The sequence below is a fragment of the Protobothrops mucrosquamatus genome, unplaced genomic scaffold (assembly GCF_001527695.2).
Source record: "Protobothrops mucrosquamatus isolate PMUCROS unplaced genomic scaffold, P.Mucros_1.0 scaffold24, whole genome shotgun sequence".
NCBI classification, from domain to species: Eukaryota; Metazoa; Chordata; class Lepidosauria; order Squamata; family Viperidae; genus Protobothrops; species Protobothrops mucrosquamatus.
In genome coordinates this window covers 1,577,090-1,604,438 of record NW_015386409.1, presented here as the reverse complement: position 1 = coordinate 1,604,438, position 27,349 = coordinate 1,577,090, and the positions used below count along the sequence as shown (strand labels likewise).

General features: G+C 35.2%; 2 protein-coding genes across 2 annotated transcripts in view; one reads left to right on the top strand and one right to left on the bottom strand.

Moving 5' to 3' along the window:
* Nucleotides 1-23,265, top strand: part of ZFYVE9 (zinc finger FYVE-type containing 9) — a 46,771-nt gene extending 23,506 nt beyond the window's left edge. Inside the window, exons 5-20 of the mRNA XM_015810901.1 lie at nt 1,852-3,929; nt 5,058-5,157; nt 7,524-7,700; nt 8,124-8,293; nt 10,227-10,350; nt 11,809-11,931; nt 12,653-12,808; nt 14,007-14,231; nt 15,190-15,272; nt 16,091-16,195; nt 17,694-17,844; nt 18,539-18,619; nt 19,325-19,487; nt 20,330-20,435; nt 21,349-21,525; nt 23,099-23,265. Of these exons, the coding sequence (XP_015666387.1) occupies nt 1,852-3,929; nt 5,058-5,157; nt 7,524-7,700; nt 8,124-8,293; nt 10,227-10,350; nt 11,809-11,931; nt 12,653-12,808; nt 14,007-14,231; nt 15,190-15,272; nt 16,091-16,195; nt 17,694-17,844; nt 18,539-18,619; nt 19,325-19,487; nt 20,330-20,435; nt 21,349-21,525; nt 23,099-23,260 (4,181 nt within the window). The 3' untranslated portion in view covers nt 23,261-23,265. The remainder of the gene's footprint in view (nt 1-1,851; nt 3,930-5,057; nt 5,158-7,523; nt 7,701-8,123; nt 8,294-10,226; nt 10,351-11,808; nt 11,932-12,652; nt 12,809-14,006; nt 14,232-15,189; nt 15,273-16,090; nt 16,196-17,693; nt 17,845-18,538; nt 18,620-19,324; nt 19,488-20,329; nt 20,436-21,348; nt 21,526-23,098) is intronic.
* A 2,022-nt stretch (nt 23,266-25,287) lies between these two features.
* Nucleotides 25,288-27,349, bottom strand: part of CC2D1B (coiled-coil and C2 domain containing 1B) — a 28,523-nt gene continuing 26,461 nt past the window's right edge. The window contains exons 23-24 of the mRNA XM_015810900.1: nt 26,709-26,839; nt 25,288-26,251 (exon numbers count right to left, since the gene is read on the bottom strand). Coding sequence (XP_015666386.1) covers nt 26,720-26,839 — 120 coding nt within the window. The 3' untranslated portion in view covers nt 25,288-26,251; nt 26,709-26,719. The remainder of the gene's footprint in view (nt 26,252-26,708; nt 26,840-27,349) is intronic.

Below are 27,349 nucleotides of genomic sequence, written 5' to 3'. Positions count from 1 at the left end.
AAAGCAAGAAGATCCGGAATCATCCGGATCTCGGGGGGTAGTTCGTTCCAGAGGGTAGGGGCACCCACAGAGAAGGCCCTCCCCCTGGGGGTCGCCAGCCGACATTGCTTGGCCGACGGCACCCTGAGGAGGCCCACTCTGTGGGAGCGTACCGGTCTGAGGGAGGGGATCTGCGGCAGAAGGCGGTCTCGGAGATATATATATATAAGGTAATAACTTTGTGGTACATCCTTTATATCTTTGTATATCTTTGTATTCCTTTATATTCTTATGTGTTCCATTCTCTTACATGGAGGTTTGTAACTTCAAAACTACTAAGCAAACAAATAATTAAAGTCTTGCTGGATCACACCAGTCATTGATCAAATTCATCATTCTGTTTTCTGAGGCTGACTGACTATATACTTCTAAGAAGCATACAAGTAGACAGAAATAATAGTCTGCTTCTAATTTTGCTTCCCAGGAACAGAGATTGAATGGGTTACTGTCTCTTAATCTGAAGATTCTATCTAGGAATCAAAATTAACAACTATTGATAAAACTATCCTTTATGAATTAGTATTTTAAGGATATATAAACTAGTGACCATTATGACAGCAGATTCTGTATATTAATAAATAGCACTTAAGAGAAAAATATAGCCTTTGGTATTTATTTTAGCTGTCATTTTGGGAATAATGTTTATTCACCAATTTGACTGATTTTTTTCTTCATATAGAGCAGAGGTGGGAAACAATGGTGAACAACAGTGGCCATCATTCCTTACCCCTAATATGGAGTAATGGAATGGAAATAGTTGTTTCTTTGTAATTGGAACGTGGTAGCTGTGTTATAACACATGGGTCAATTGATTAATTTTCTTTTTGTTGTAATGTTAAAGGTTTTTCATCCAAACACAAACACACTCTGTTGCTAATGGCTATGCAAGAGAGTAATAGAGAGCACAACAGCTTGAAAAGACATATATTATAAGGAGAACTGTTAGAAAATGGGAAAGCAGAAGTATTTGGTCAGATGCATCTTTTGCTGCTGCTGTCTTTACTATGTCATTAAAGATACCGTGTTTCCCCCAAAATAAGACCTGGACTTATTTATTTATTTTTACCTCCAAAAGAGGCACCAGGTCTTATTTTTGGGGAGTGTCTTTCCACTCACCTCACGGCAGCAGCACCGACAGCCCCACCCAGCTGGCTCACTTCTGCGGCCGAAGGAGCAGCTTCATTCTGCAGCTGAGAATGGAGCTCTGGCCTGCATTTCACTGTCAGAGGCCTTTCCAGAAGATTGAATCCATAGCTCGGTTCTCGGCTTGATAATGCCTTTGGAGGATATTTTGTTAATGAAATAAGAGAATGAAAGATAACTTTAATTAAGGCTGTCATTCATTTTGTGAAAAAAAATGGATTTTAACTGAATTTTAATTTCAATTTTAACTACTGAAATTTATTTATTTTCTAGTGTTGTTGGATATTCTCTGTTGCTTTGCAGCTTTGATAAAAGGAAAGTTATGTATCTTTGATGTGAAAGAAGATAAATGTGTCCAAATTATTTAATTGAATACAGAATAACAGAGTTGGAAGGAGCTTGGAAGTCTTGTAGTCCAACTTTCTACTCAGGCAGGAAACCCTATGCCACTTCAGACAAATGGTATAGGGTTTCCTGCCTGAGCAGGGGTTGGACTAGAAGATCTCAAAGGTACCTTCCAACTTTCTTATTGTGGTAATAGTGTTTTTATTTCTATTTTCTAGTTCTATTTATTTCTGTTCTATTTATTTTGTTTATATTTTGTAAATGTTAGTATCTGTGTTCAGTTTAATGCAAATTGATTTCAATCAATGTTTTTTTCTTTGTTAGATGAAGCTATTTCACCTACATTGTTGGAAGCAAAGTGGAGTCAGATCCTAGATCCTCCTCCTCATCGACTGACTTTAAACCCAACTCTAGCCAGTGTAAATGAATCAACCATTTCTAAGTGTCCAGAGAAATTGAAATCCTTTTCCCTGTCACATATAGCCACTACATCTATAGGAGGAGGGGATTACTGTTTTAATGGCAAAAATCCTAATATGAGCCAAGAAAACACAAACATGTGGATTGATGACCAGGCAACAACAGATGATCAGTTGGTTATGAGAAACAGTAATCCAAATATTCAGTGTAACTCTGTTGATGACGAAGGGAAAAAACGTGGCAGTATAGACTGTTTACCAGAAGAAAAAAACGTTCTAGTTGTAGCAGTCATGCATAACTGTGACAAAAAAACATTACAAAATGAGTTGCTGGATTGTAAAAGTTATAGCAGCCCCCCTTTAATGGATACTGTTAGCTTTACACTGGATAATGAAGTCCAACAAACCAATCATCTTCATATTACTGTAAATGGGTCTGTTGAAAAAGATACAGATACTGAAAAAGAACCAGTACTAACAACAAGTCTGAATGCAGGTGAAGATTCTATTAACCATGATATCGCTGCTGCTACTGCTTCAGATTGCTCATCCAGTGACTCTTCTTTGTTAAAGGAGATTGATAATGCAAATAAAGATACTCACTTCTCACAAACTACTGCATCAGGGATTAGAATTCCCTTTCAGAGGTCATTTGACCCAAGCATTAAAGTGCAAGAACAATATGCATCAGTTGAAGATTTAGATACTGATGTAGTTGCTCAGAAAACAGAACTGGAAATCAAAAGTTCTTCACCTAATACACACAATGATAGCTTTTCCATAAAGACTTCCATAACAGAGCAGATGGCCTCAAAAGTTCAGTCAGGGATAGCTGAGTTCTCTACAACATGTAAGTTGAATGTATTGGGAAGTGGCAATGATTGTGAATCTTCTGATGGATATTTGACCTCTCAAGATGTTACTGCTGTTGAAAATGAAGCTGGCAAATATGATAAAAAACTCAACACAAGTAACTTATTCAGCACTGCTGCTCATTCATCAGATTGTCAAGAGATGACAAATGAAGAACTGACTCAACAAAATGAAATGGGAAAACAAATAGACACAGAAAATGAAGTACAGCAGCAAAGATATAGTATCAGTGCAGGTAACAGTGATGGCATGTTAGAAATAGATACTGATTTAAAAGGGTCCTCTATAAATGAGCTTGAAAATTCCAGTCCAATTGATGTCACGGGGACATCATTGTCAAGTGGGCTGCCCAATTATTGTGATTCCTATGGAATACAGAACTCAGTTATTGCTCATATTCCAAAGACTTTGCCCTCCAAGGAAGACTCTGTAACGGAGGAAAAGGAGATAGAAGAGAGCAAATCAGAATGCTATAGTAATGTTTATGAACAAAGGGGAAATGAAGCCACAGAAAGAAGTGGACCCACTTCGAACTGCTCTGGTGACCAAATGAGAAAAAAATGTTTGCATAATCTCTGCAGTCAGATTCCATCTGAATCAACCGAAGCATCAGTAAAATCAGCAGCTCATTTACAATCTCTCAGTGTTCCCTTTGGTGGTGCCCGACCAAAACAGCCTACAAATCTTACACTACAAATTCCAAAGCCATTATTGGATCATTTACAAAATGACTTGGTTCCTCCAAACTGTGGTGGGAATAGTAAAAATAAAAATGATATAAGTGAAAAAATAAAAATAAGCGAAAATGTAGCAACAAATATATATGCTGATGAAACAGTGCAGAATGCTCTGGTCACAGATGCAAGTGGTGAGCATGCAGATGACTATGATTCTGTGGTTTCCAATAGTTTGTGCCTTGCAACAGCCTCCGATAGCCCTGACAATGATCTTGGAGCTGGCCAGTTGGGTGTTCATACAAGAAAGCCATTTACTACTTTGGGTGAAGTCGCTCCAGTTTGGGTCCCAGATTCTCAAGCACCAAACTGTATGAAATGTGAGGCCAGATTTACATTCACTAAAAGAAGGCACCATTGCAGAGCCTGTGGAAAGGTAGGCTTACATTTAATTGGAAAAATCTTATAAATAATAGGAGGCCTAGAGTTCAAATAGCTAATTCTAGCACTCGGGTTTTCTGAATGTTTTTGATGTTATTTTCAACAATACATTGTATTCATTTTTTTAAAATTGCTGAAAGAAAATTAATGACTAATATAGGTAATTCCTTTTTTAAAAGAAATATGCACAATTGCTTTAATATGTTTATTTGCATTAGTACAGGTAGTACTCTGGTTATGACCATTAGTTCAGTGATTGCTCACAGATATTACAGCACTGAATGAGCAGGACCTATGACCGTTCCTTGAAGTTGTGGCCGTTGCATTGTTCCTGTGGTCATGTGATTACAACAAGGGCACTTGGCATCCAGTTGGCAATTGTGATAGTTACAACACTCTATATGCTGCAATCACTCGATTGCCATTTGTTGCTTCCTCTGTTGACTTTCAACAAGCAAAGTTAATAGGGAAGCTGACAGGAAGTCACAAGGCATGCCTGCAGGTCCCACCACGTTTTCACTCACCCATGCATCCACCCACCTGTCCGTGATCCTAAGCACCTGCATGTGCTCCGTAGCACCTGCCCATGGTGCCACTGGTGGCACTTAACCACCCGTTCCACTGCTCTTGCCTGTTGGCCTCCCTCTTCTTTCCACATTGTGATAACGTGAGGCCCTCATCTAACAACCTGTATGATCCTGGGGTAATGGGCAGCAAGTGAGACTGGATTGGCAGTTAGAATAAAATTAATTTTTCAAGTTTATTTCAAGTCAACAATATATGATGATAACATGTTTTAACAATTGAATGAGGATCACGTCCGTTCTCTGTCATGAAAGCTCTTGGAGGAGTTTGGGCCAGTCACTATTTCTTAATCCGTCTTGATATGTTGCCGTGGGGGAAAATTTTGTTATAAAATTATTCAGTCTAAAACATGTATAGTGCATAACATATATAATGTATAATATAATATATAATGACTTTTTACACGAGCATTAAGCAATTTTGTTTTATTCTGTAGAAAAAACTAGAACATGCTTGTGTTGGAAATATAGATAGAGCATTCTGTCCAAATTATTTTAATTAAATGTAACGTAAATATATTTTTCTTATTTTACTTAAGGTTTTCTGTGCAGCGTGCTGTAATCTGAAATGCAAATTGCTGTATATGGATAGAAAGGAAGCCAGAGTATGTGTAATTTGCCATTCGGTACTTATGAATGGTAAGTAATATTGTTGAAACAATACTCAAGTTTCATTACTTTGTGGTTAATGGAGCCTTTCTAATGTATGAGTGGGGGCTGTTGTGCAGTCTGGTGTAATTTATTTTCATATTGGACATAATTTTAATGAGAAAGCTATTTTCAGAATGATACCAGCAATAACTCTAGTATCTAGTATGTGCCATTGAATTATTGGAGAACTTAACAATTTCTGAAAATGATATGTAGCGTAAAGGCTGGAAGTAAAGGCAGTGGCTGGTGTGTTGCCATGAAAAGATTTTTGTCAAAATAGGTGAAAATGGCTGTGTATAAGAGCATGTTTCTGTCTGTTTTGTAGAAGTGAGAGTTGGATACAGTATGTCAGGAGAACCAAAGGTAAATTGAAAGTGTGTGAATGGCATAGTTAAGAAGTATGTATGGTAATCAAAACTGAATGGGTATTCAATGACTTTGGATTGAATACAAGGGTAAGTGACCACACAGAGCGATGAGTGAAGATCACATCACATCACACACACACACAGACACACACAGAAACACACAGACACAAGAAAAAGCAAAAGTGAATGAATTGAGAAGAAGAGGAAATACTGAGAAAGCTGTAGTTGGTTGAAGTTCCTCAGAAAGAAAGAAATGGGAAGTTTAAAGAATAAAATGCAGTACAGAAAATGTATAGACATAGTAGAAGCCAAGATGTTTTGCATGGATGGGAAGGAATGGAGAGAGATATTAAACGGTTGTGGTGTAAGCTAGATTTAGCTTTTATTTGCTTTTCTTTCCTCTCCTACCTTTAACTTTTTTGCTTATTGCTTCTCATTCGTTTTCTGTACTTTCCTTAACGGTGCTTACCCAGAAAGGGAGTAGAGCAATGGGTATGTATTTTCTATAGCACTTGTCATATATGTTGGCCTACGGTAAATGGATTGGATCCACATATGTACAGATCCATCTGTCAGTTGTAGAAACCTACTTTGACGTGCTAATGAAAGATCTTCCACATTTGTCATGAATGAAAAATATTTATCACAAAGTATACATTCTGAAGACCAGGTACCACTATTTCTGCTCTCTGAACTTGTAGCTGAAGTTCCTAGATCTCCTCAGATATAGTTACTGCATTGTAAGTTTAAAAAGATAAACATTTAAATGTGCATAGCATAATCATATTAATTCATTTCTCCTACCCAAAGTAGGCAGGGCAATAAATAGATTTAATAATAAATAACAGTGTAACTACATTTGAGATTAATTTACTAAGTTAAAACAAAATCACAAACTGATATCAATCATGCATGCTCTAATGCTCACCTGATTGGATTACTGTATGTGGAGCTGCCTTTAGGACAGGGGTGTCAAACTGCATCATACAAGGCCGCGCCCACCCCAGCTCCGACAATGCAAAAAAAGTTGCGATACATTGTGACACATGACGTGACGTGTGAGTTTGACACCCGTGCTTTAGGAGATCATCTGGAAGTTAGCTACAGCTGGTATTGAATGAGGCAGCCAAGCTCCTAGGGCAGGGGTGTCAAACTGCCGGCCTGCGGGCCGGATGCATCATAGCAAAACCGTGCCCACCCCATTGCTGGCAATGGCAAAAAAGTCACGATACATCGTGATACATCACGTGACGTTGCAAGTTTGACACCCCTGTCCTAGGGGAACAAGCCAAACACTGTTGAATTACACCTATATATAACATCTATAATGTTAAGTTGTGTAGGTTGTGAATTCTGTTCAAAAGGCTAGTAGTTTCCTGTCACTGTTAGCATGGTATTGGGCTATATCAGGCAATGCCGGACCAGAACCAAATCTACTCATTTATAGAATGTCTTTTGAAATTTGAGGAATCTGGAGTAGAGATGAAATAACGCACCCTCTCTGTAGTAGCCTCTAGTTTGTGGAATATTTTCTGTGTATACTTAATAACCCAAATGCAATTTATTAATGTCGTCCCATCTCAAGTTCTGCTCCTCTGCTCTATCAGCTTCTGGACTTCTGGCTTCTCTCTATAAGTATTGAAAAAAAATCTTGTAGCAGTCTTCACTACATAAGGACAAATTCAGTCATAATTCAGCAAACATTGTTTGAAAAAATCTAGCCAAATTGTTATTAAAAATCTATTATTAGTAGCCTTGGCTCCGTGATCCTAGTTTCATGGTGATAATAATTCCATAATGGTAATCTGAAATAATTAATTCTTTTAACTTAAACACTTCCTTGCTCTGTTTGCCTTAACTTTAGTTGCTATGGCTAATGAGTTCATTACATTACCTCTGTATTTCTAATAAAAGGAAAACAATGACTTATTAAATTTAATTTTACATGATAACAATTTCCTTTCTTGTATTTTTATCTTTTCTTAGCTCAAAGCCTGGAGAATATGCTGAGTGCCCCTAGTCCGAGCCCCAATCCTAACAATCCTGCTGAATACTGTTCTACCATTCCTCCCTTGCAGCAAGTCCAGGCTTCTGGAGTGCTGAACTCTCCACCACCTACTGTTATGGTCCCAGTGGGAGTCTTAAAGCATCCAGGTACTGAAGGTATGGATCCTTGAAAATGTAGGCCTCCCTGGTCAGTCCTGTTATTAATTTCAATCACCTCATAAAATTTAGCTTAGGCCGAACATATCTTATTTCAAATTACCCTTGGACTATGAGTTTTCTCAGCAAAATAATTGTGCCTCTTCTTTAAACCATGAAATCTAGGTGACGACTGATCTCATGGAGTTGTATAGTCATCTTACATATGTGTGAGTGATAATGAAAACCTATCTGCATAACTTAACCTGGGGTGTAATTCAAACTTGTTCCTGTGACGTTTGGTTAATTGTGGTCTTGGAACGCTTACAAATATTGTTCAGCTTGCGTTAGAAAATATATTTCTGTATCACTGTTTTGCATTTAGCTTCATTTCTTCTCATGCATGTATTTCTTTCATAAAGCTAATCTCATCTTTCTATGTAGTGACTCAGCCTAGAGAACAAAGACGTGTTTGGTTTGCTGATGGGATCTTACCCAATGGCGAAGTTGCTGATGCAGCCAAATTAACAGTGTCTGGAACAAGTTCCACTGGAGCACTTGCAGTATCACATGACCCAAGCAAGCCCATAAGCAACAACACTTTGCCAGAAGAGGTAAATGACTGCCCTTCTTTATTATATAGTATATTGTGTGCTATTCAAATGGCATAGGAAAGAGAATGCTTTAGATTTCCTTGTATACAGTATAGAACCAATTTGATGTAGTGGTTAAAGCACTACACTAGAAACTGTGAGACTGTGACTTCTAGACTGGAAAGCACCCCTCCCCCCAAAAACCCCAAAATAAAAAACAAAACATGGTTAATGGTATGTAACTTGAGCATACCTGAACAGCATGGGTGATAACAACAATAATAGTAATAATAAAAAAATGTTGCATGACACTTGGTGACTCAGGGGGCTTATAACAAATCAATAAAACATAAAAAGATAATACTAAAAGAAGATTGCAAGCACGATGAAGTGAAGGGTCTCACTCTTTCTCAACAAAGGCCTGAGTGAAGAGCTATGTCTTTTGTGGCTCTTCTAAACAACAGAAGGTTAAGGCCATCTGGATCTTTGGGGAAGAGCAGACTCTACTACAGAGAAGTTGCACATCCAGTGTCTTCATAAATGACATTGTTTAATTGAAGGAATCTGGAATGTGCCAACTCTGCAGGATTGAATCAGCTGGATAGATGTTATGGGAGATAGGTAGTTCCTCAAATACTCAGGCCTTGTGGGAGTAATAATAAATTGCAACCTGAAGCAAACCAACAAGGGGTGCAGTTTGCAAAACAGAAATGTTTCGTGGACATACTGAGGCATGGCCATTATTATTTATGTTGTTGTATTCTAGAATAGTTGAAATTGGGTGGTCTTCAAGGTAGCAACATGTAGAGCACACTGAGTTGTCAAACCCTGAGATGACTAGAGCATGAGTGATCCTTGATCTAGGAAACAGGACAACTAGTACACCAGATGGAGTTGTGCAAAGGTCTTCCTTGCTACTGCTGACACCAGCTTGTCAAGCAGGAGTTGTGAGTCCCAGAAGTCCCCCAGATTTCATATCATCCTTGAAGAGAGAACTGTTACTTCATACATGGTGAAAGATGGAATATTCCCAGATCTGGATGGCCAATTCAATCACAATCTTGATAGAATTGAAACAGATGGGAATGAGAAATTAATGAAAATGACCTCCATTCTTTCAGCTTAAGATCTATGGTAACTCTAAATCATGTTTTGTATATATTGTAGAAATGAATTGTTTTTGTATCTATGTATAAGGAAATTATTCTATCAGATTATAGATATATATGAATACTATTGTCTTGATCCTCTTACATAAGATCTTACTGCAGTTTTTGTACCTTTTATTTGTAAAGTGAAGATTAGATTAAGGTTTACTTAATGTAAATTATTCGATATAGACATTACCAAATTCCAATTAACTCTGGGCAATATACAATAAAACCAGCAGAATAAAAACAGAATACTGTAATTATAAAAATATCCAACAAAAAATGATGATGGATCTGATTAACTATACCCACACACAATCTGGCAGAAGCCCGAAGAACCCTTATCCAAGGTCTGGGGAAAAAGGCATTTCAGAATGCCAGCAAGGTGAGAGTTACATAAATATCAGATTGAATCTTGTTCCAGAAGACAAGCAAGAGGACATAGAAGGTATGTATTCGGCCCTTGAGAGATGACATTGTTTAATTGAAGGGACTTGAAGTGTTCCAACTCTCTTGGATTGAACAGACCAGGCTGATACCATGGAAGACAGATGATCCCTTAAGTAGCCAGGCCCTGTGACATATAAGGTTTTATAGATCATGAGCAAAACCTTGGAAGCATGTAGGTAACTAGCCTAGTTTGTTGAAGCTGTCACATGGGCATATAAAGGCATGCTCATCACTGCTTGCACTTTGCATTCTGGACCAGTTCTGAGTGGTCTTCAAGGGCAGCTCCAGTCATGTGAAGTGATTAGGGCTTGACTTACTATACATTACACAATGTTTTTTGTTATATCTTGTAGACTGAAAACACACTTGCATTTTCAAGAAATATAACTCAGGTTGGAAGTCCCGTTGGCAGTGCAATGAATCTTATTCCAGAAGACGGGCTTCCTCCAATTCTCATCTCTACTGGGGTAAAAGGAGGTGAGTGGTGGATGCTAGTGTGTAAATGAAAAATACAATATTATATTGAACAGAAATTTCTTCAACTTCAGATTGTCTTTTAATTAGTGGTGGATAAGATTATGCCTAATGAGGTGCTGTTATTTGTTTTACACAAGTGGGAATTCTGTGGTAGCACTATATTTGTTAATGTATTAGAAATCAATGGAGAATATGGAAATGTTCATTAAGAAAAAATAAGACAATTGCGAGAAAAAATATCTTTGTTAATCAGCATAGTTGTTCACAATTTTTGTGACAACTTATAATTGTTTAAATTGTTCTAGTATTTCTCAAACATACTGTTTTCATAGCTCTTGGGGTTTTGCTCATCATAGTTTTTTAGATCCAGGCATTTTAGAAATGTCATCTATTTATGTTTTCCATGTCAATGTTGTATGACAGTTTTAAATTAAAACTAAAATGCATTAATTAAACAGTTAAAAGTAAATATTTAAAACCCAAAGCATGCATGCATACATATAATTGCATTACCCCTTCCATAGGTGTATTTAAAGTCGCCATAATTGATACTTCATGATTCCCAGGTGGGAGAATATTCTCATAGAGAAGGCTCCTTTCTGTGTAATCAGCAGCTGACAGTGTATAGGCCATGATATAATCAGGAATCCTTTCTGGGGAGACTTTCTGAAGAAATCTAAAGATAAAGAGAATTACTCTAGATATAATCTGGCACTAAGGTTTTTCATAACTTGCAAAATCTTAAATGCGACAGAACAGCTAATAGGTAGACTGCACATTTGTTTCAAGACTGCTACATTCTGTTCATTCGGGTCTTAATCTGCCATCCAGCATTCAGCAAACAGCAAAAGTTGGAATTTAAAGAAGCAGAATAAGAAGTGTATTGATGCCTTTGAACTTTGATATTGGAGATTCCAGAAAGCAATGTGGACAGCCGAGAAAACAGAAGATCCATCACAAGAAAAGTGATGGATCATCTAACACATCAACCCTTAATTCTCACTTGAGGTCCAAATGACCAGTCTCAAGTAATGCTACTTCTATCTAAATTCTATCCTACTACAAGGATAGTCCAACACAAAGCTTATTGCAATAACATAAATATAATACTAATTTATAGTAGAAGCTAGGCATTTTTATAAAAAAATGAAGTGTGTATTGAAGACAAACCCAAAAGTGTCATATAAACAACAGGAGAAAAAGAAAAAAGCTTACAGAAAGGCAGATTTCAATCAGGTGTTAGGAAGAAATTCCAAAACACCTCCTTCAGGAAAACCTGGATAGACATTTGATATAGATGCTTTAATTTGGATTCCCCACTCCCTATCAGAGGATGGAGTTGAATTTGATAGCCTGAATTTCTATTTCTAATACTATGAGTCTAACATAATAGATTTTCTTGTACATAAAACCTTGTACATTTTTCGGCAAATGATACATAATCTTTCTTTGTTTTAGATTATACTGTAGAAGAAAAACCATCTCACATATCAGTGATGCAACAGCTGGAAGATGGTGGCCCTGATCCTCTTGTATTTGTTTTAAATGCAAATTTATTGTCTATGGTTAAAATTGTAAATTGTAAGTCCCAGTTATTTCAAGTAGATAGCGAATATCTATTAACTACATTTATGCTTTGTTGTTATATTTCTGCTAGCAAACAATTATTCTTCGTTAATGGTGGGCAGGTTCTTAGTAGGTACTGTTTGCCAAAGTTCAGAAAAAAGTGTGTAGTATTTTTTGGAGAGGGTGAGGTTGGGGACACACATGAAAATTTTAAATGTCTGCTTATCTTGGTAATATGGATTTCTTGACTCAGGAAAATGACAGTAATGTAATAGAAAAGAATCTCCATTTAATGTTCTGAATAATAATGAAATTGTTAAAATTATATTTCCATCATCAGGTGTGTAAATTGATTACATGTGTTAACATTTCATATAATTTTTAACAGTTGCTGCAGAAGATGTGACATTGGCTTAGACTGTGATATTATGTAGCACTTTGCAAGATTCTTTTAAAAATATTTTAATTAGAAAAATAACAGAAGAAAGAGGAGTTAAATATATTTAGGTGTTATTAATTATTGTACTGGTGGTTTTTATTTTGTATTTTTATTATACATCGCTCAAAGTCTTAACTGGGCGATTCATAAATATTGTAAGTAAATAAATTCCAGACCATCCAGTGCAGTGTTCTTGATCGACATACATACATACCTCTTATGGATAATACTTATAAAATATTTATTTTGATAAACACACAGCATTCTATAGTGTGTGATTTTTTTTATTTTTTGCAGATGTGAACAGGAAATGCTGGTGCTTTACTACAAAGGGAATGCATGCAGTAGGCCAATCAGAAATAGTAATTCTTCTCCAATGTTTACCTGATGAAAAATGCTTACCCAAGGATATTTTTAACCACTTTGTGCAACTTTATCAAGATGCCTTGGCAGGTAAAACTTTGACCATTTTAAAAACTATGATGATTGATGGCACCTTTTAAAATTGTTAAATATAATCAGTTAGAAAAACAGATTTTTATATTAAAAAAGCTATGTATGCGATGATTGGATTGTTTGAACCTGATAAAATTTATGTTGCGTTTCACAATAGTGCCAGCCTGCATTCTATTTAGATTGCCATTTGGCTACATTCAAGTTTAGTTCCTGTCTTGAAACCAGTGAACTCTAGTTATTTTTTGAGAGGAGAGGGCATTATCTAAGAATGGAGATGAGGAAGTTCATCTTGCTTCTTGTCTATTATTGGGCACTCTCATGCAAGGATTTTATTCTGACAATGTTTTACAAGGCTACAACGTAATAGCACTTCCTAAATAGTCTGGGAGAATCACTTTAGATTTGTGACTGGCATACTTGCGGTATAACAAGCTTTCTTTTGCCCTCTGCTATATCAAACCACAGTAAGTTGTAACCAAAGTTGTATCTATCTATTCTTTATGTATATTCTTTATTTCTATTGAAATGAGTTGACGATCATTACTATTTTAAAACCAAGCTGGGTGACAGTGCCTAACCCATCTCATTTGAACTCAAAAGCTGGTAGGCTATCAGGGTTGTAGGCAACTCTGGCTAGCCAAAGAAGAAGCCAGTGGCCTTTAATCTTTGTTTTAATGTGAGGATACACTCTCAGAAATTACTTCAATGTCGAGGTATACTTCAGTATGTGGAAGTTCTTGTTTTCCAGCTTATTAAGTGTCAGGCTACACTTGTATTTTAATGGATTTTTAGAAATAATAATTAAGGATAATGACTAAAGCAGGAGATCTTGAGAAGTTTAATGAATTTATTTATAACTTAAGCATATGTAATTCATAAATTTTATTTTTATGCTTTTCCTAAATACTAAGATGCACGGATTCCATTTTCAGTGTCAGTCTTCTAGATACATGAAATAACCTTTTTGGAGTAATATTGTTTTGGAATACAAATGATATGTTAAATATTGCGATGTTAACTGAGTAAAAGACTGATTTGTTTTTGCTTTAGTATGTTAATTAAAATTTAATATTAGTCTGTTTTAACATTAAATAATTCATTTTGCTCTATGATTACTAGTAGAATAAGGTTATATGCAATTTTCTGTTTTGATGGTATATTTACCGCTAAAATAACCATGCTTTTGGTTTGGTAGGTAATGTTGTGAGCAACCTAGGACACTCATTTTTCAGTCAGAATTTCCTTAGTAGCAAGGAGCATGGTGGCTTTCTATATGTTACGCCTGCGTATCAGTCACTGCAGGACTTGGTGCTTCCCACCCCACCATATTTATTTGGGATTCTTATTCAGAAATGGGAGACTCCTTGGGCTAAAGTTTTTCCAATCCGACTGATGCTAAGACTCGGAGCTGAATACAGATGTAAGTCCCATTTTTTTTAAATTAGAAATATATCTTATACTACTTTGGGAAAACCTTATGGAATGGCACAGAGAAGAATTTGAGGGTTTTTTTGGGTGGTAACACTTTGGGATAATAACATTTTAGTTTTTTATTTTGGAGTTTCTTTTGTTCATATAAAGGGAACCAGGCGTGGTTCAAACATCAGATTAAGTGATAATACAATGTGCTTGCATAATATGTTCTGTGAACTAAGCCAGTGGTTTGTACAATGTGGTTTTATGGCTTAATTTGGTGTGTGAATCCAGCAAATGATACCTTATTCAGCAAAACAGAGTAAGACAAATTATAAGTTAATCATTTGATCTTACATGCTGTGTGAACATAGGTTCTGTTTTTTCTTCTTGATTTGAATCTAATAACTTTAATTTTTCTTTCACTAAAAAGCTTTTAAGTTTTTAAATAAATAAGATTGCATGTTTTTTCCTTATGTATTATGCTTATAAGAATTATAAGACAAATTCAGTTATAGAGCTAACTATATTAGTAACATATTTCTTAATGAATATAGGGGTTGAGACAGTTTGCTTTCTGGCCTCCATTCAGTGTTTCATTTGTATGTGTACTTATTGAAGAGGCAAATGAAACTTAAGCCAACTTGATAGAAAGACTGGTACTAAAATCATGTTCCTAAGGAGTGATGGCACCAATATCTTTTTGTTGCCCTGTGTAAATAAATACATAGCAAGCTGATATTTTAACCCAGTGTTTTAACTCAATACAAAACATATTTGTTTTAATAAAAGTTCTTGATTAATGAGGCACCAACATGATATAAAGTTTCCAATTGCCCTATTTATGTGTGATAATATAATAATAGCTATTATTTTAATATTTCTGTTAATCTTCTATATCTACTTTTCTAGCAAATGTAAACTTCTCAGAAAATAAATCTGATATTTTGGGGGTTTCTTTTTAGTGTATCCATGTCCACTTTTCAGTGTCAGATTTCGTAAGCCATTGTTTGGTGAGACTGGTCACACAATTATGAATCTTCTTGCAGTAAGTAATAATTATAAGGATTTGTTTTTTCTTTGCTCTGTCATATTTAATGAAGAAAGTGTGTATGTTTTGGTATTTTCATTTACATACACAATTATGTTGAAAAGTTCCAGAATTGGATTATAGGCTTTTTCTTTTATTTGTGTATATATACTAAATATGTGACCTTAAACATATCTTAAGATTTGAATTGTATCTTCATATAGTTATAGATATACTGCTCATATTAGATTCAGTCATATTAAGATGTTAATAAATGAAATATTCAGTGGTATTTCTAAAATCAGAAGATTTAGATATGTTGCCTAAATAAAACTGTTGCTTTCTGGAAACAAAATAATATTTTGGGCATGTCTTTTTCTACATTTAAAAGATTTGTGCTAAATGTACCGGTAAATGCATTTATGGTAAATGAATAGTATTTTCTCAGTCTTTAGGAAGCAGAATTGTGATAGGCAAGTTGGGTGGGAGGAAGTTGATAGTCACATGGGTACTATCTTCCTACCATCAGCTAAGCAAGTTATTTCACTTGTCAGTCCTATATTGTAATCTAATTCTGTTGTATAGTTGCCATTTAAGAAAGTATCTCACTGGAAACTATTTGTCATCATTTACAAATCCCACTTTGATTTTTCATATTGCCTCTGAAATCAACTGTATGCTTTGCTGTTCTTTACAGAATAAAATAGTTATTATTACAACAAAATTTAATGCAGCATGTTATTAAAATATTTCTGTATCAATTCATAATATATGAAATGTTAAAGTTTAATTATGATCAGTAGCTATCATGATTTTGATTACTCTCTGTGTGACAGGACTTCAGGAATTACCAGTATACATTACCAGTTGTCCAAGGCTTAGTGGTTGATATGGAAGTGAGAAAAACAAGCATAAAAATTCCCAGTAACAGATATAATGAGGTATGTGGCATAAATAGATAGAATACACTCAGTTTTGAAATCCACTACAAAGATAGTTTTATTAAATGAAATTCTGATTCATATTACTGTAGGCTAAGTGCTAATTTTAAAAAATGACTTGTTTTCCTATACTTTGTATGTAAATCCTTTTTGAATTTATCTAATAAACATACTACCAAATAATTAATATTGGAGAAGTGAGTGTAAAGATTGTGTTCTAAAGACTGTTGGAGAAAAATATATAAAAATAATTTAGCATTAGTTTTGACATGATTTTGCCAAGGCTTTCCAGTGATTAATTAAATTTGCGAACTGTTTACTGTTTATCTGTAATCCCATAGTACTGTATCTCTTAACGTGATCTAAATATTTAAGCTCTGTTTAAACAAACAACACCCAAAATTGCCACGTCATGTCACACATTGAGCCACCATTCACTATATTTGTGGGGGGGAAAGTATGTGAAGCTTAGAATTAGCGAACAGTGGCACTTTTTTGCCACAACAATTTCAGCCAGACATTTTCCATGCCTGTTGATCACTCTTGCATATTAGCTCAGCTTGGAGGTAGTTAGGCCTGCAGCATTCTTCTTTACTGCTTCAAGTTATTGGTATTTGTGGGTTACGTTGCATGAATTTTTCTCTTCAGTTCATGCTGTAATATTTCAAATGGGTCAAGGACAAAATTCCAAAATTGTTCCTTGTTCCTGGACATTACATAGTAGCATAAATTTACTCGTGCATTTAAGATTGTAGTCTTGCTGTATGATTCATATGTATTTAAACTTTATCTTATCATTGAATTCCGTCATATCCTGTAGAAATTGCAGATGCAATCTAGAATCCCTTGTTTCTCTTGATTACTAGCCATTTTATTTTCATCACCGTACTTTATGGTTGGGATGATGTTCTATTGTTAAAAAGCAGTGTTTTGTTGCTTGAATATGGATTGAGAAAGCCTCTGGCAGTGATACTACTGCCATTTTAACCTTATGAGCACTGATAACACTTTTCTGAAGTCTGCAGAAATCTCTTTTAGCCAATTATTCACTTCCCCAAATCTGTTTCATGAAGAGTAAACTCTAATTGTGAGACCTTTCATTCTGTCTCTTGCATCCGATAGCCATCTGACAGATTGGAACACTTAACCAATTTATCCTCCTTAAGAGAGCTGATTATCTTCTATTCATATACTTTATCCAACAAAGACAATGAATGTGGCTCAGGATATTCATCAAAGGGAAGGTGTGGGTCCGTGCTTTGGAAGTTGTTTGTTTAACCAGAATCCAATGGGATTTAGATGAAGCTCTGATCACATTGTAGATCAAGATTATGAAAAATTTCTAAATCCTTTAGAATAATTCAACACTGTATATAGTTTGTCCTCTAGGAATAATCCTGAGGAGATATTTTCCCCAAGTATCAAAATATTTGTTTTTAAGTCACAGTCCATATTACACATTAATGGCAGATGCTCTATTTTGGGGCGTTTGTTACAGATGATGAAAGCCATGAACAAATCCAATGAGCATGTTTTAGCAGGTGGTGCATGCTTCAATGAAAGAGCAGACTCCCATCTGGTTTGTGTGCAGAATGATGATGGCAACTATCAGACTCAGGCCATCAGTATTCATAATCAACCAAGGAAGGGTGAGAGTTGTTGACAGTGTTTTCTACATAAATGTTGATTTCCTGAATGATTTCCTTTAGTTTTTAAAGCTGCTGTTGAGTCTTTAATTTTATAAGTATGTGAAATACAAAGGCAGAATTTGCAGGTGTTGGTTTTTAAATTAGCCATCAAACTTCAATTATTTCTTAATGTTGGAATTTTGGCACTGCGCTTCAAGTTTGTTGAATTTTAGTACTGCACTAATTCTGTATGTTTCCTCTTGTCTTAAAATTAAAGAATTGTTAAGGAGCGCTTTTTTAACTTGCCAGAATAAAACTTGTGCTATCTTTCTGTAATAGAATCTCATAGAATCTCAGCCTGTTTAAATTTTTGTATTATTTTTGGTAATCTTTCTCTGAGCAAAATGATGCATGAGGATTCATGACCCAAACTAGTAACTTTTTCAACACTACTAAAACCTTTGAGTATGGAGTGGAGAACACAATAATAAATGCACATCTTGCAAAACAGATTGCAAAATGGATTAATAGTGATCAAGTATCCTTTTAACTCTCAAATTTCCCAGAACATTTCAATTGGCCTAAAATATGTACTTTATATTTTTGTTTAAACATAGTGGTTGCATAATTTAGTTTTTGTTTGGATTGTTCGTGCTTTGTTATTGAATTAAATGGACGTTTTATATTTACATTTTAATGTGTCTCATTGTTGCAGTGACTGGAGCCAGCTTCTTTGTATTTAGTGGAGCTTTAAAATCATCTTCAGGCTATCTTGCAAAGTCCAGTATTGTAGAAGGTAAGATTTCAGTGTTTTATTTGTTTATTTATGAAAGTATAAACAAACCGCTTTGCAAAACAGGTTTCATAAAAAAGGAAGCCAATAAAAATTAACAATTGCACAATGATAAAGGTAGACATTCTTTTACAGATTATGCACTATATCTTTAACCACCCTTGTAGAATGATGTTTTTCTACAGTCTAATCTAGTTCAGCTTTCAAATTCTTCCCAAAGTGAATAGTACTATATTAAAGGCATGGATACTAATTCTTGTTCACAAAAATAGATGTTGTAAATGGTCACTGATGACTCTTTTATAGAGTAAGACTTTGATTTTAGAAAAACAATTGCTCAATAAAGGATTAAATATATTTTTTTAATTCTGCATTATTCTTACTTTACCAAATCTACCATTTCTTTAAAGATGAATATAAAGCTAAGAGTAGATTCAGGTAATAATGGAAATTAATATATCCTATTTATTGTTCTTGATTTTTAATGTTCTTGATTTTTAGACAATGCTGCGGGCAATTCAAGTCATGAGCTCCCAGTTTCTACCTTAACCACCATACCAAAGTGGTTCTTCATCTGTATAATAATACGTAACAATTGTAAAATTCATTGATCAGGATATTAGGCTCTCCTTTTTCATACTTTACATGCCATTCCAACAATATATTATGTGTGGAATTTTGTAAGTGCTTGTATCTTTTCATATGTAGATGGTGTGATGGTACAGATAACAGCTGAAAATATGGACTCCCTGAGGCAAGCTCTGAGGGAGATGAAAGACTTCACAATTTCTTGTGGAAAAGTGGATGCTGAAGAACCTCAAGAACATGTGCATATTCAGTGGGTGGATGATGATAAAAACTTCAACAAAGGGTACCTCAACAACTTTTTGTTTTATTTGGTTTTATTGAATTGCTTCACATGTAATGCTGAGCTATAATTAACATCATGTGAACCAACAGTAATCTGCTGTACATAATGCTCTGGTGGAGAATTTTTCCATTCTATCTCCTGCATAGCCAAAAGAAGGAATAAATTGGACTTTAGCTTCAAAGAGACAGTAGGAATGTCTGAATGGTGTGCACTAATCTGCATTTTCTTTTTGCCCAGCCAGAGTTGTTTCCTGATAGGGCATGCTCGTTGAAATATTCAGATTAACTTAGATAATGTCTCTTACATGACTTTTCATATACTGTCTATGTTTAAAGTCTACATTCAAAGCCAGTAGCTTCATTTACTAATCTATAGTCCATATATATATATATTGTGTGTGTGGTAAACTAGAATAACCAAGCTAAAATTAGAACAGTTGTTAAAGATTCTCTCAGAGAATTTCTTATATATGGCAGAGATGCCACCATACTTTTAACAGTTCTGTGGATGGTTTTTGGCTCTTCTATAATATATGTTTAAGGATTTTAAGACTATACTTACTTGACCAGAAAGGGATGCTTGGACGAAAGTTGTTTCACCTAAAAACTATCTGGTGATTCTTCAGATAAGCTATTTTAAATATGTAGCATGTTTTAACTGCTCCTATTTCAATATGCTTCATTATTCTTTTATATGAACTTATTTTGATAAACAGACCCAGAGTTTTACATTGTTTATTAAATTGGACCAGCATTGATAATTACCTAAGCATATAAAGACAGGACTTAAAGCAATATTAAGTCCTACTGCTAATAGAGCTATCTCTTCCTTCCACATTCTAGTGTTGTAAGTCCTATTGATGGGAAATCTATGGAGTTTATAATAAGTGTGAAGATATTCCATGGTTCAGAATATAAAGCAAATGGGAAGGTCATTAGGTGGACAGAGGTGAGGAAATCACATTATTTTGTATGTAAAAGCTAGAATCTTTATTATTATGTAATAGTAACTCATATATATGAGAGCCAGTGCAGTGTTATAGTTAATACTGACTTGATCTGGAAGACACACATTCAAGTCCTTACGTGATCACAAAGCTCATTGGCTGATTGTCGGGTAGACTCCATCAGCTTAATCTGTTTCATATAATTATCAGGATATATCCCCATGTATGCCTTGAGTTTTGAAAGGATAATACATAATTGCAAAAATAAATTAATAAATTTACATAGATACCAATATGGGAAATATAGCATCAATTATTCTACAGTTGAATGTGAACATATTCCCTCTTAACGTTTATTTATAAGAAACCATTTGTGTGTGGAATGGCTGCAAGCACACTTGTGTATCATAACTACAACTATAAATTTTAATTAAGGTCACTTTTAAAGACATGTTTATTATTTATCTTCTAATTTCTTTTCTCTTTCATGATACTAATGGTATGAACAGATGCCTTGAGCAGAAATGTAATTATTTTTAAAGGCAAGCTTTTATTTATAATTCTGAAAGCTATCTTGATGTGCCAAATGTCTGTCAAAATATAAATAGAATGATTTTATTTCTGACATTAAGACATTTGACAGTCATCTTATTTCACTGCATAATTCCTCATGTTTATATCCTTTTTATTTCATTTCTTAGACTGCACTTGCCATTAACTGAATTATTTAATAAATTGCCAATGTTTTTGAGATGCCAAGCTACTGTTATTTATTTAGTGTAGGGCATCTACAGAGGTCATGCAATCACTGATGTACAGCAATATACACTGATATACAACTACTGTTGTAATGCAGCTTTATAAACAGTTATGTTTATTGGGGCTGACATATGGAACAATTCTTTTTATGTTAAGGTTTTCTTTTTGGAAAATGATGACCAACATAATGGTCTGAGTGACCCAGCAGATCATAGCAGACTGACTGAGAATGTGGCTAAGGCTTTCTGCCTGGCCTTATGTCCACACCTGAAGCTGTTGAAGGAAGATGGAATGACCAAGCTGGGTCTACGAGTTACACTTGACACTGATCAAGTAAGTAGCAATTCTGGGAGAAATACTTTTTGCTTATTTGGTATGAGCACATGAATAAAACATTTTTTTCTATTTGTTTAATGAATAGATCCACTGGAGGCTCCTTGCTAGAGGGAAGGGATGAGGCAGACTATAAGATCAAGACCAAAAGATAATGTAGAATCCAAATTGATATAGTAGCAGTAATAAAGTTGTGCATATTTTAAGAATACTTCAGAAGGGTTTTGGACCTTGGACAAGTGCCAAAATTATCTGATGTTTATTAAGATAGCTTTAATTTTTCAGCTTCTGCCTGCTTCTGGCTTAAAGGCCACATTAACTTTAATGAGTGGATTCTTTAAAACAGTGGCACCATTTTTCAGAATTTCACAGAAACATGATAAAAAGTCTGGTTTCTATAATGAATAGCAGAGAAAGATTTATTAATGTGATGCTTGAATCATCTTCAGAGCATGCACAACCATAATCAGTAATGCATACAATGGAGTGTCAATTCCAGCTCGTTTAAAGTTGAACCAGTTGAGCCTGTAATTAGATTATATATACATATTAGTAACTCCACCTCTAATTATGTTGTATTCATGACATGCATAATTTTGAGGCCTCTTTCTGAAATATTTTTTATATTTATAATACTGACAGGTAGCTTTTTACTTATAACCATTTATTTAAAGACTATTCAAAGTTTCAATAGTTTGATGGTGATGAAAAAGTGACTTAGAATTAGTCCTCACACTTATGATTGTCACAGTGTCCCTGCAGTCGTGTGATCACAATTTGGACATTTGGCAACTGGCATACATTTGTGACAGTGTCCCAGGGTCATGTAATTGGCATTTGTGACCTTCCCAGTTGGCTTCTGATAAGCAAAGTCAACGAGGGAAGCTGGATTCACTTAATGACCGCATGATTCTTTTAATGTCCACAGTGGTTGGCTTAACAACTATGGCAAAAGGGGTAGTTAAAAGTTACGATTAAGCAAATCATCGTGGTTGTTAAATGACTCTCATAATCAATGCACTGCTTAGTGACAGAAATTCTGGTCCCAAATGTGGTCAAAAGTCAAGGACTACCTGCAGGGAACTCATATCATCAGCTTTTTTTATACTCTTTATGCCTTAATTTTGATGTATCTCTTTTGGCGGTGCTGTCATTTTACAGCCCACATTTCCAATATTGATATACTTTTGTTTCATTTGCCTACAATATTACATTTCTGGAAAGTCGGCTAAAGTTTATTTTTTATACTGTATTATAATTTAAACATCTCTTCTAATGGCTCACTTCAAGATGTTATTCCTGACCAAATTCTGATGCTTTAAAAGATACTTTAGACCATATTCCCCCAATTAGCGTTTAGCCCAAAATAAATCTCTTGGCAAGTATTTTTTTTTAAATATTATTTTGCTTTTACTTGTTTCTTAACCTATAAACTGCCCAGAGTCTATAGGATTGGGTTGATCTCTAAATATTGTAAAATAAATAATGTGCCTGGAATAAAAATAATTTGTTCTTAAAATAATGTTTCTTGTCCTACCCATTTTGAAGCATGTTATTTTTTCTTTCTCTTTAGGTAGGCTACCAGGCTGGGAGCAATGGCCAGCCACTGCCTGTTCAGTACATGAATGATCTGGACAGTGCCTTAGTTCCAGTGATTCATGGAGGGGCATGCCAGCTGAGCGAGGGCCCAGTCATAATGGAGCTTATTTTTTATATCCTGGAAAACATCTCATAAGAGGACTTCATTTTCTTTCAGACCTGTTCTAGCAGCAGTTGTATCTGAATCATTTGCACTTTAAAACTGGAAAATTAAGCTTTTAGTTAACACTATTGTGAGGGGTTGGGTGGAGTGGGTGGGTGGGTGAGAACAGTTGTTCCATAATTCTGAATTGTCTATGCATTTGTCAACAAACAGGATCAGGGCAGCTTCTATGTTACAAAATGGCTATGCTATCTTTGCAGCTAATACACATCTGTTATGAATAGAAATAGAAACCAATAATGGTCATGTTTTAAAGGCAACTGCAGTCATGTATTTGATGCTCAAAAGAATGCAGAGACCACTTGGGGAATAAGGAAAAGACATGTGTCAACATTTAACTTTTGTAGATAAACTTATTATGAAGAAACAATCAAGACCTCCATTCTGACCTCATTATACTGCTGTTTATGGTTAATTTCTCTAGACATTTAAAATATATTGTTTACATTATTGTGACCACTTTATTGGTCAGAGTACCTCCAGGACATGCTGGCCTATTCTTCAGAGAGGTTCAGAAAGAAAGACAAACATCAGGAAGATACTTTTTACATCTGCCAAAAGCAGAAATCTTTCCAAAAATTGTATGTAAATTAAGCTTGCATTTTCTGTGCTTTACCTTACTTTTTTTTTTAGTCTCCTTTAAGAATGAAATTGGCAAACCTGCTGTAAGAATTTGGTGTTTTTTTTTCTGCACTTTAGTAAGTCTTATGCTTTTGGCAGGTTTCTTTAGTCTTAAATGAGCAATTACATGAAATTGCTATTGTTTTCAACTGATCCTTCTTTTAAAGGAACGTACTCTTTAATTTTTTTGATAAGTGTGTACTTTACTTAAGCGATTTATAGCATTAACCCTGCACTTTATAGTAGCAGCACTATATAAAGCTATCCTCTGAGAATTCTAGCAAGTTTGCCTACTGTTCGATGGTTTGCTTTCAAAAGTTAGAAAGCTTACACCTTGCCTCACTGGAAATGAACTGAGCAGACTGCAGATTGAGCCTTCTTGCGAAAACGTATCAGGCTGGCAGTGACAGCAAGAGAATGTGAGCATTTTCCTGTTAACACTACATTTCCTGAGAAAACAGTAACGAGTAGAAAGTTGTCAAACGATTGAGAAAATAAATTCAGATATCATTTGGACAACGCTATCATCCATGTGCAAGGAGATAAAAGACTGAGCTTTACTAAATGCAGATTAGAAAATGGACTAGCAAATTTGTAATGCAGGGCAAGTATGAACAGCATTGGCAGCTATAACAAATTTTTCTCTGTAGATAGCCATATACATGAACACGTGTAGATTTCATTTTTGAATAAATTGCCTCTGCATCCTTAAATTTGTAAAAAAAACAAACATAACACAACTGATGCTAAACTGCAACTAGAATGGGAATTAGAATGAGAATTCGATCAAAGCGTCAAACTGAAGGACAGAAAAATGAATCTTCTAACAATGAAAGACTAACCCCATAAATAGGTCATGTAATGCTAAACCTAAATATGTTATTCAATGTTTAGCCACGCAAGAGGGAACTGGTAGACATTAATGGGCACCTGTGAAATCATGTGCAAAAGGAGGGTCTTGCAAAGCAATTTTAAGTTTCTTGTTCTTTCTTTTCCTTGCACATAAACTCAAGTTCCTTATAAGCTTTCTCTCCTTCTGCAATAGCATTGTTTTACAGGCTGAATTGCCAAAGTCAATACAACTGCTCTTTACAATTGCTGTAGAGTCTTACTTTATTAGCTGCATCCCAGTTTCACTATTAGAAGCAGGCTTTTCAGTAACTTAGCTTTGCATTAAAGTTATTGACAAATGGAGAAAGGCTGAACTTTTCATCCCTCTGCAGAAAAATCATTTGTTTGGGCTATGTTTGTGCAAAATTCTATTGACTGGTTTGCTTCAACCACAGCCTTTAAATGACTTTAAGATTACCATATTGTTAAGAACTGAGTACTTGTTTAAAGAAAAAAATGTACTTTTAAAATTCAGTTAACACTGCAAAGACTGCATATTATATTTTTATTTTCAACATGTAGTTTTGTATATTAAATTTATTAAAATTACAACAGAATGCTGCATTGTCTCCACTGACTTAAGACAGAAATGAATGCTGGCTGCATGGCAGACTTAAGTGTATGTATGAAGTCACACACATATTGTGGAAATCTTCTGCAACTCCCTTGCTGGAAGCCATGAAACTGGAGAAAAAGATAATTTGGATCCCTAGTTGCATGTTCTATCTAGGAGGCAGGAAACAATTTTCTTGTACTTTCAGTCAAATTGTTCTGTATTTGCTGAAGCAAGATCAAAATCCAGATATTAAATAGTAAACAGTTTTACTTCTGCCTCAGTTCACAGAAGAGCAAAAGGAATACAAATGAGAATTTAAAAAGGAACTATTAACTATCTTACATTTCATACAGGCTTCCCTTTGAAAAGGTTTGTGCTCTAGTCACACTTGAGCAACATAGATGCATATATGAAGAGATGTACAGTAACTTAAAATCTTCATTGCAGGCAATTTAAAGAGATACAATCACAGCTGCTTAACCTACACTTCAGTAAACAAGACTATCCATTTATTCCATGGGTAGGAAACACATCTTAATTGCAGGTTATATAACACACTGGAGCTGCTGCATCATATCTTAATTATACTGCTATTCATTAAACTCTTGTCCACACTTACCAACATGTCCTTCGTTTGCTCAAGTCAGCAGTCACATTAACAAGTACCTTTTATGTATTACCCACAATTTTAGCCTCAAGAAAGGTTAAAATAGGTCAGTCTCTTTGTGTATCAATACCTTCATTCCTAATAGTAGACTTACAAAGCTTACCAACTCATACTATATGATAGTTATGAAAATAAAGATGTTATGTTTAGTAGTGCATTCACTGAACATCTTTGGTGGTTGCAGAAACTTCATGTAAAGTCCATTCTGCAGCTTTTAGCATTCCTGGACCTGTGGGTGCAGGGAAGAAAAAGTCAGCATAGTTTTATAAATAAGAGAATAACAAAGAAACATCCTATGACTGTAAATAAAAATACCATCCATTACTGAAATACACTGACTTTCCCCCACACACAATTCAAAAGCAATTCCATAAAAATTACTTGTAGTGGGAAATTTTAATTACTTCCTTACATGTATCTTTGACAATATATCTGACCGTTGTTACTTCTTGGTGGTGAATAGTAGTGATCACCTGTATAATTTACTTGGGTGTTTTTTAGCGTTTAAGTCTTGAACATTTTTAGTAATGAAATGATAAAAACATACAAGCTAAGAGTATTTTAAAATAAAAATCAAAGTGAAGTTACAGTTCTGCATATGAAAAACACATTATTCCAAGTTAAAGACTGGACTGAAATCATTTTTTCCACCTATAGGATAACAGATGAAAGATAAACACTCCTACCTTCAGCAGAATTAGTGTTCAAGGACTAGCCAGTTTTCTGTAATTGTCTGAAGATCTTGCCCAGTAAGTGGCTCCCTAAGTCTTACTTTTACTTCTAGTTTGCCTCCCGTAGGCTTCCTACTATCCAAAACCTTAAGATGGAAAAGATATAATTGGAAGAAAACACAACAAAATTCCAAGATAATTGAAGTGACTTTGAACACACTAAAGCAGGGCTCCCCAACACCCGGCCCATGGCCCACTTTCAGGCCGTGACCTATTCGGAATTGAGCCGTGCAAGTGGCTGGCTGGAACGCATGCACAGCTCAACTGGTATGAGTGGTGGGCTGGTAGGCAATCATGCACGTGTGTGCCGGCCCACTGCTCGCATGACCAGGTTTCCCTCTCCCCCCCCCCACCAGCTGGGCCGCAAAGGTTGGGGACTGTTGCACTAAAGCATTTTTAGTATGACCAATGACAATGTACTATACAGCAAATGGTTTCCTTCTTTTATTCAAAAAAATCACTTAATTTCTCTCCACCCTATTTTTCCATCTCAACAGTCAAATTGTTTCTAGCCCTGTTCAATCTTCATGATCTTTTTAAAGTCTGCCAAAAATACTTATTTGTATGTGTATGATACAGTTTTGGCTATGTATGAC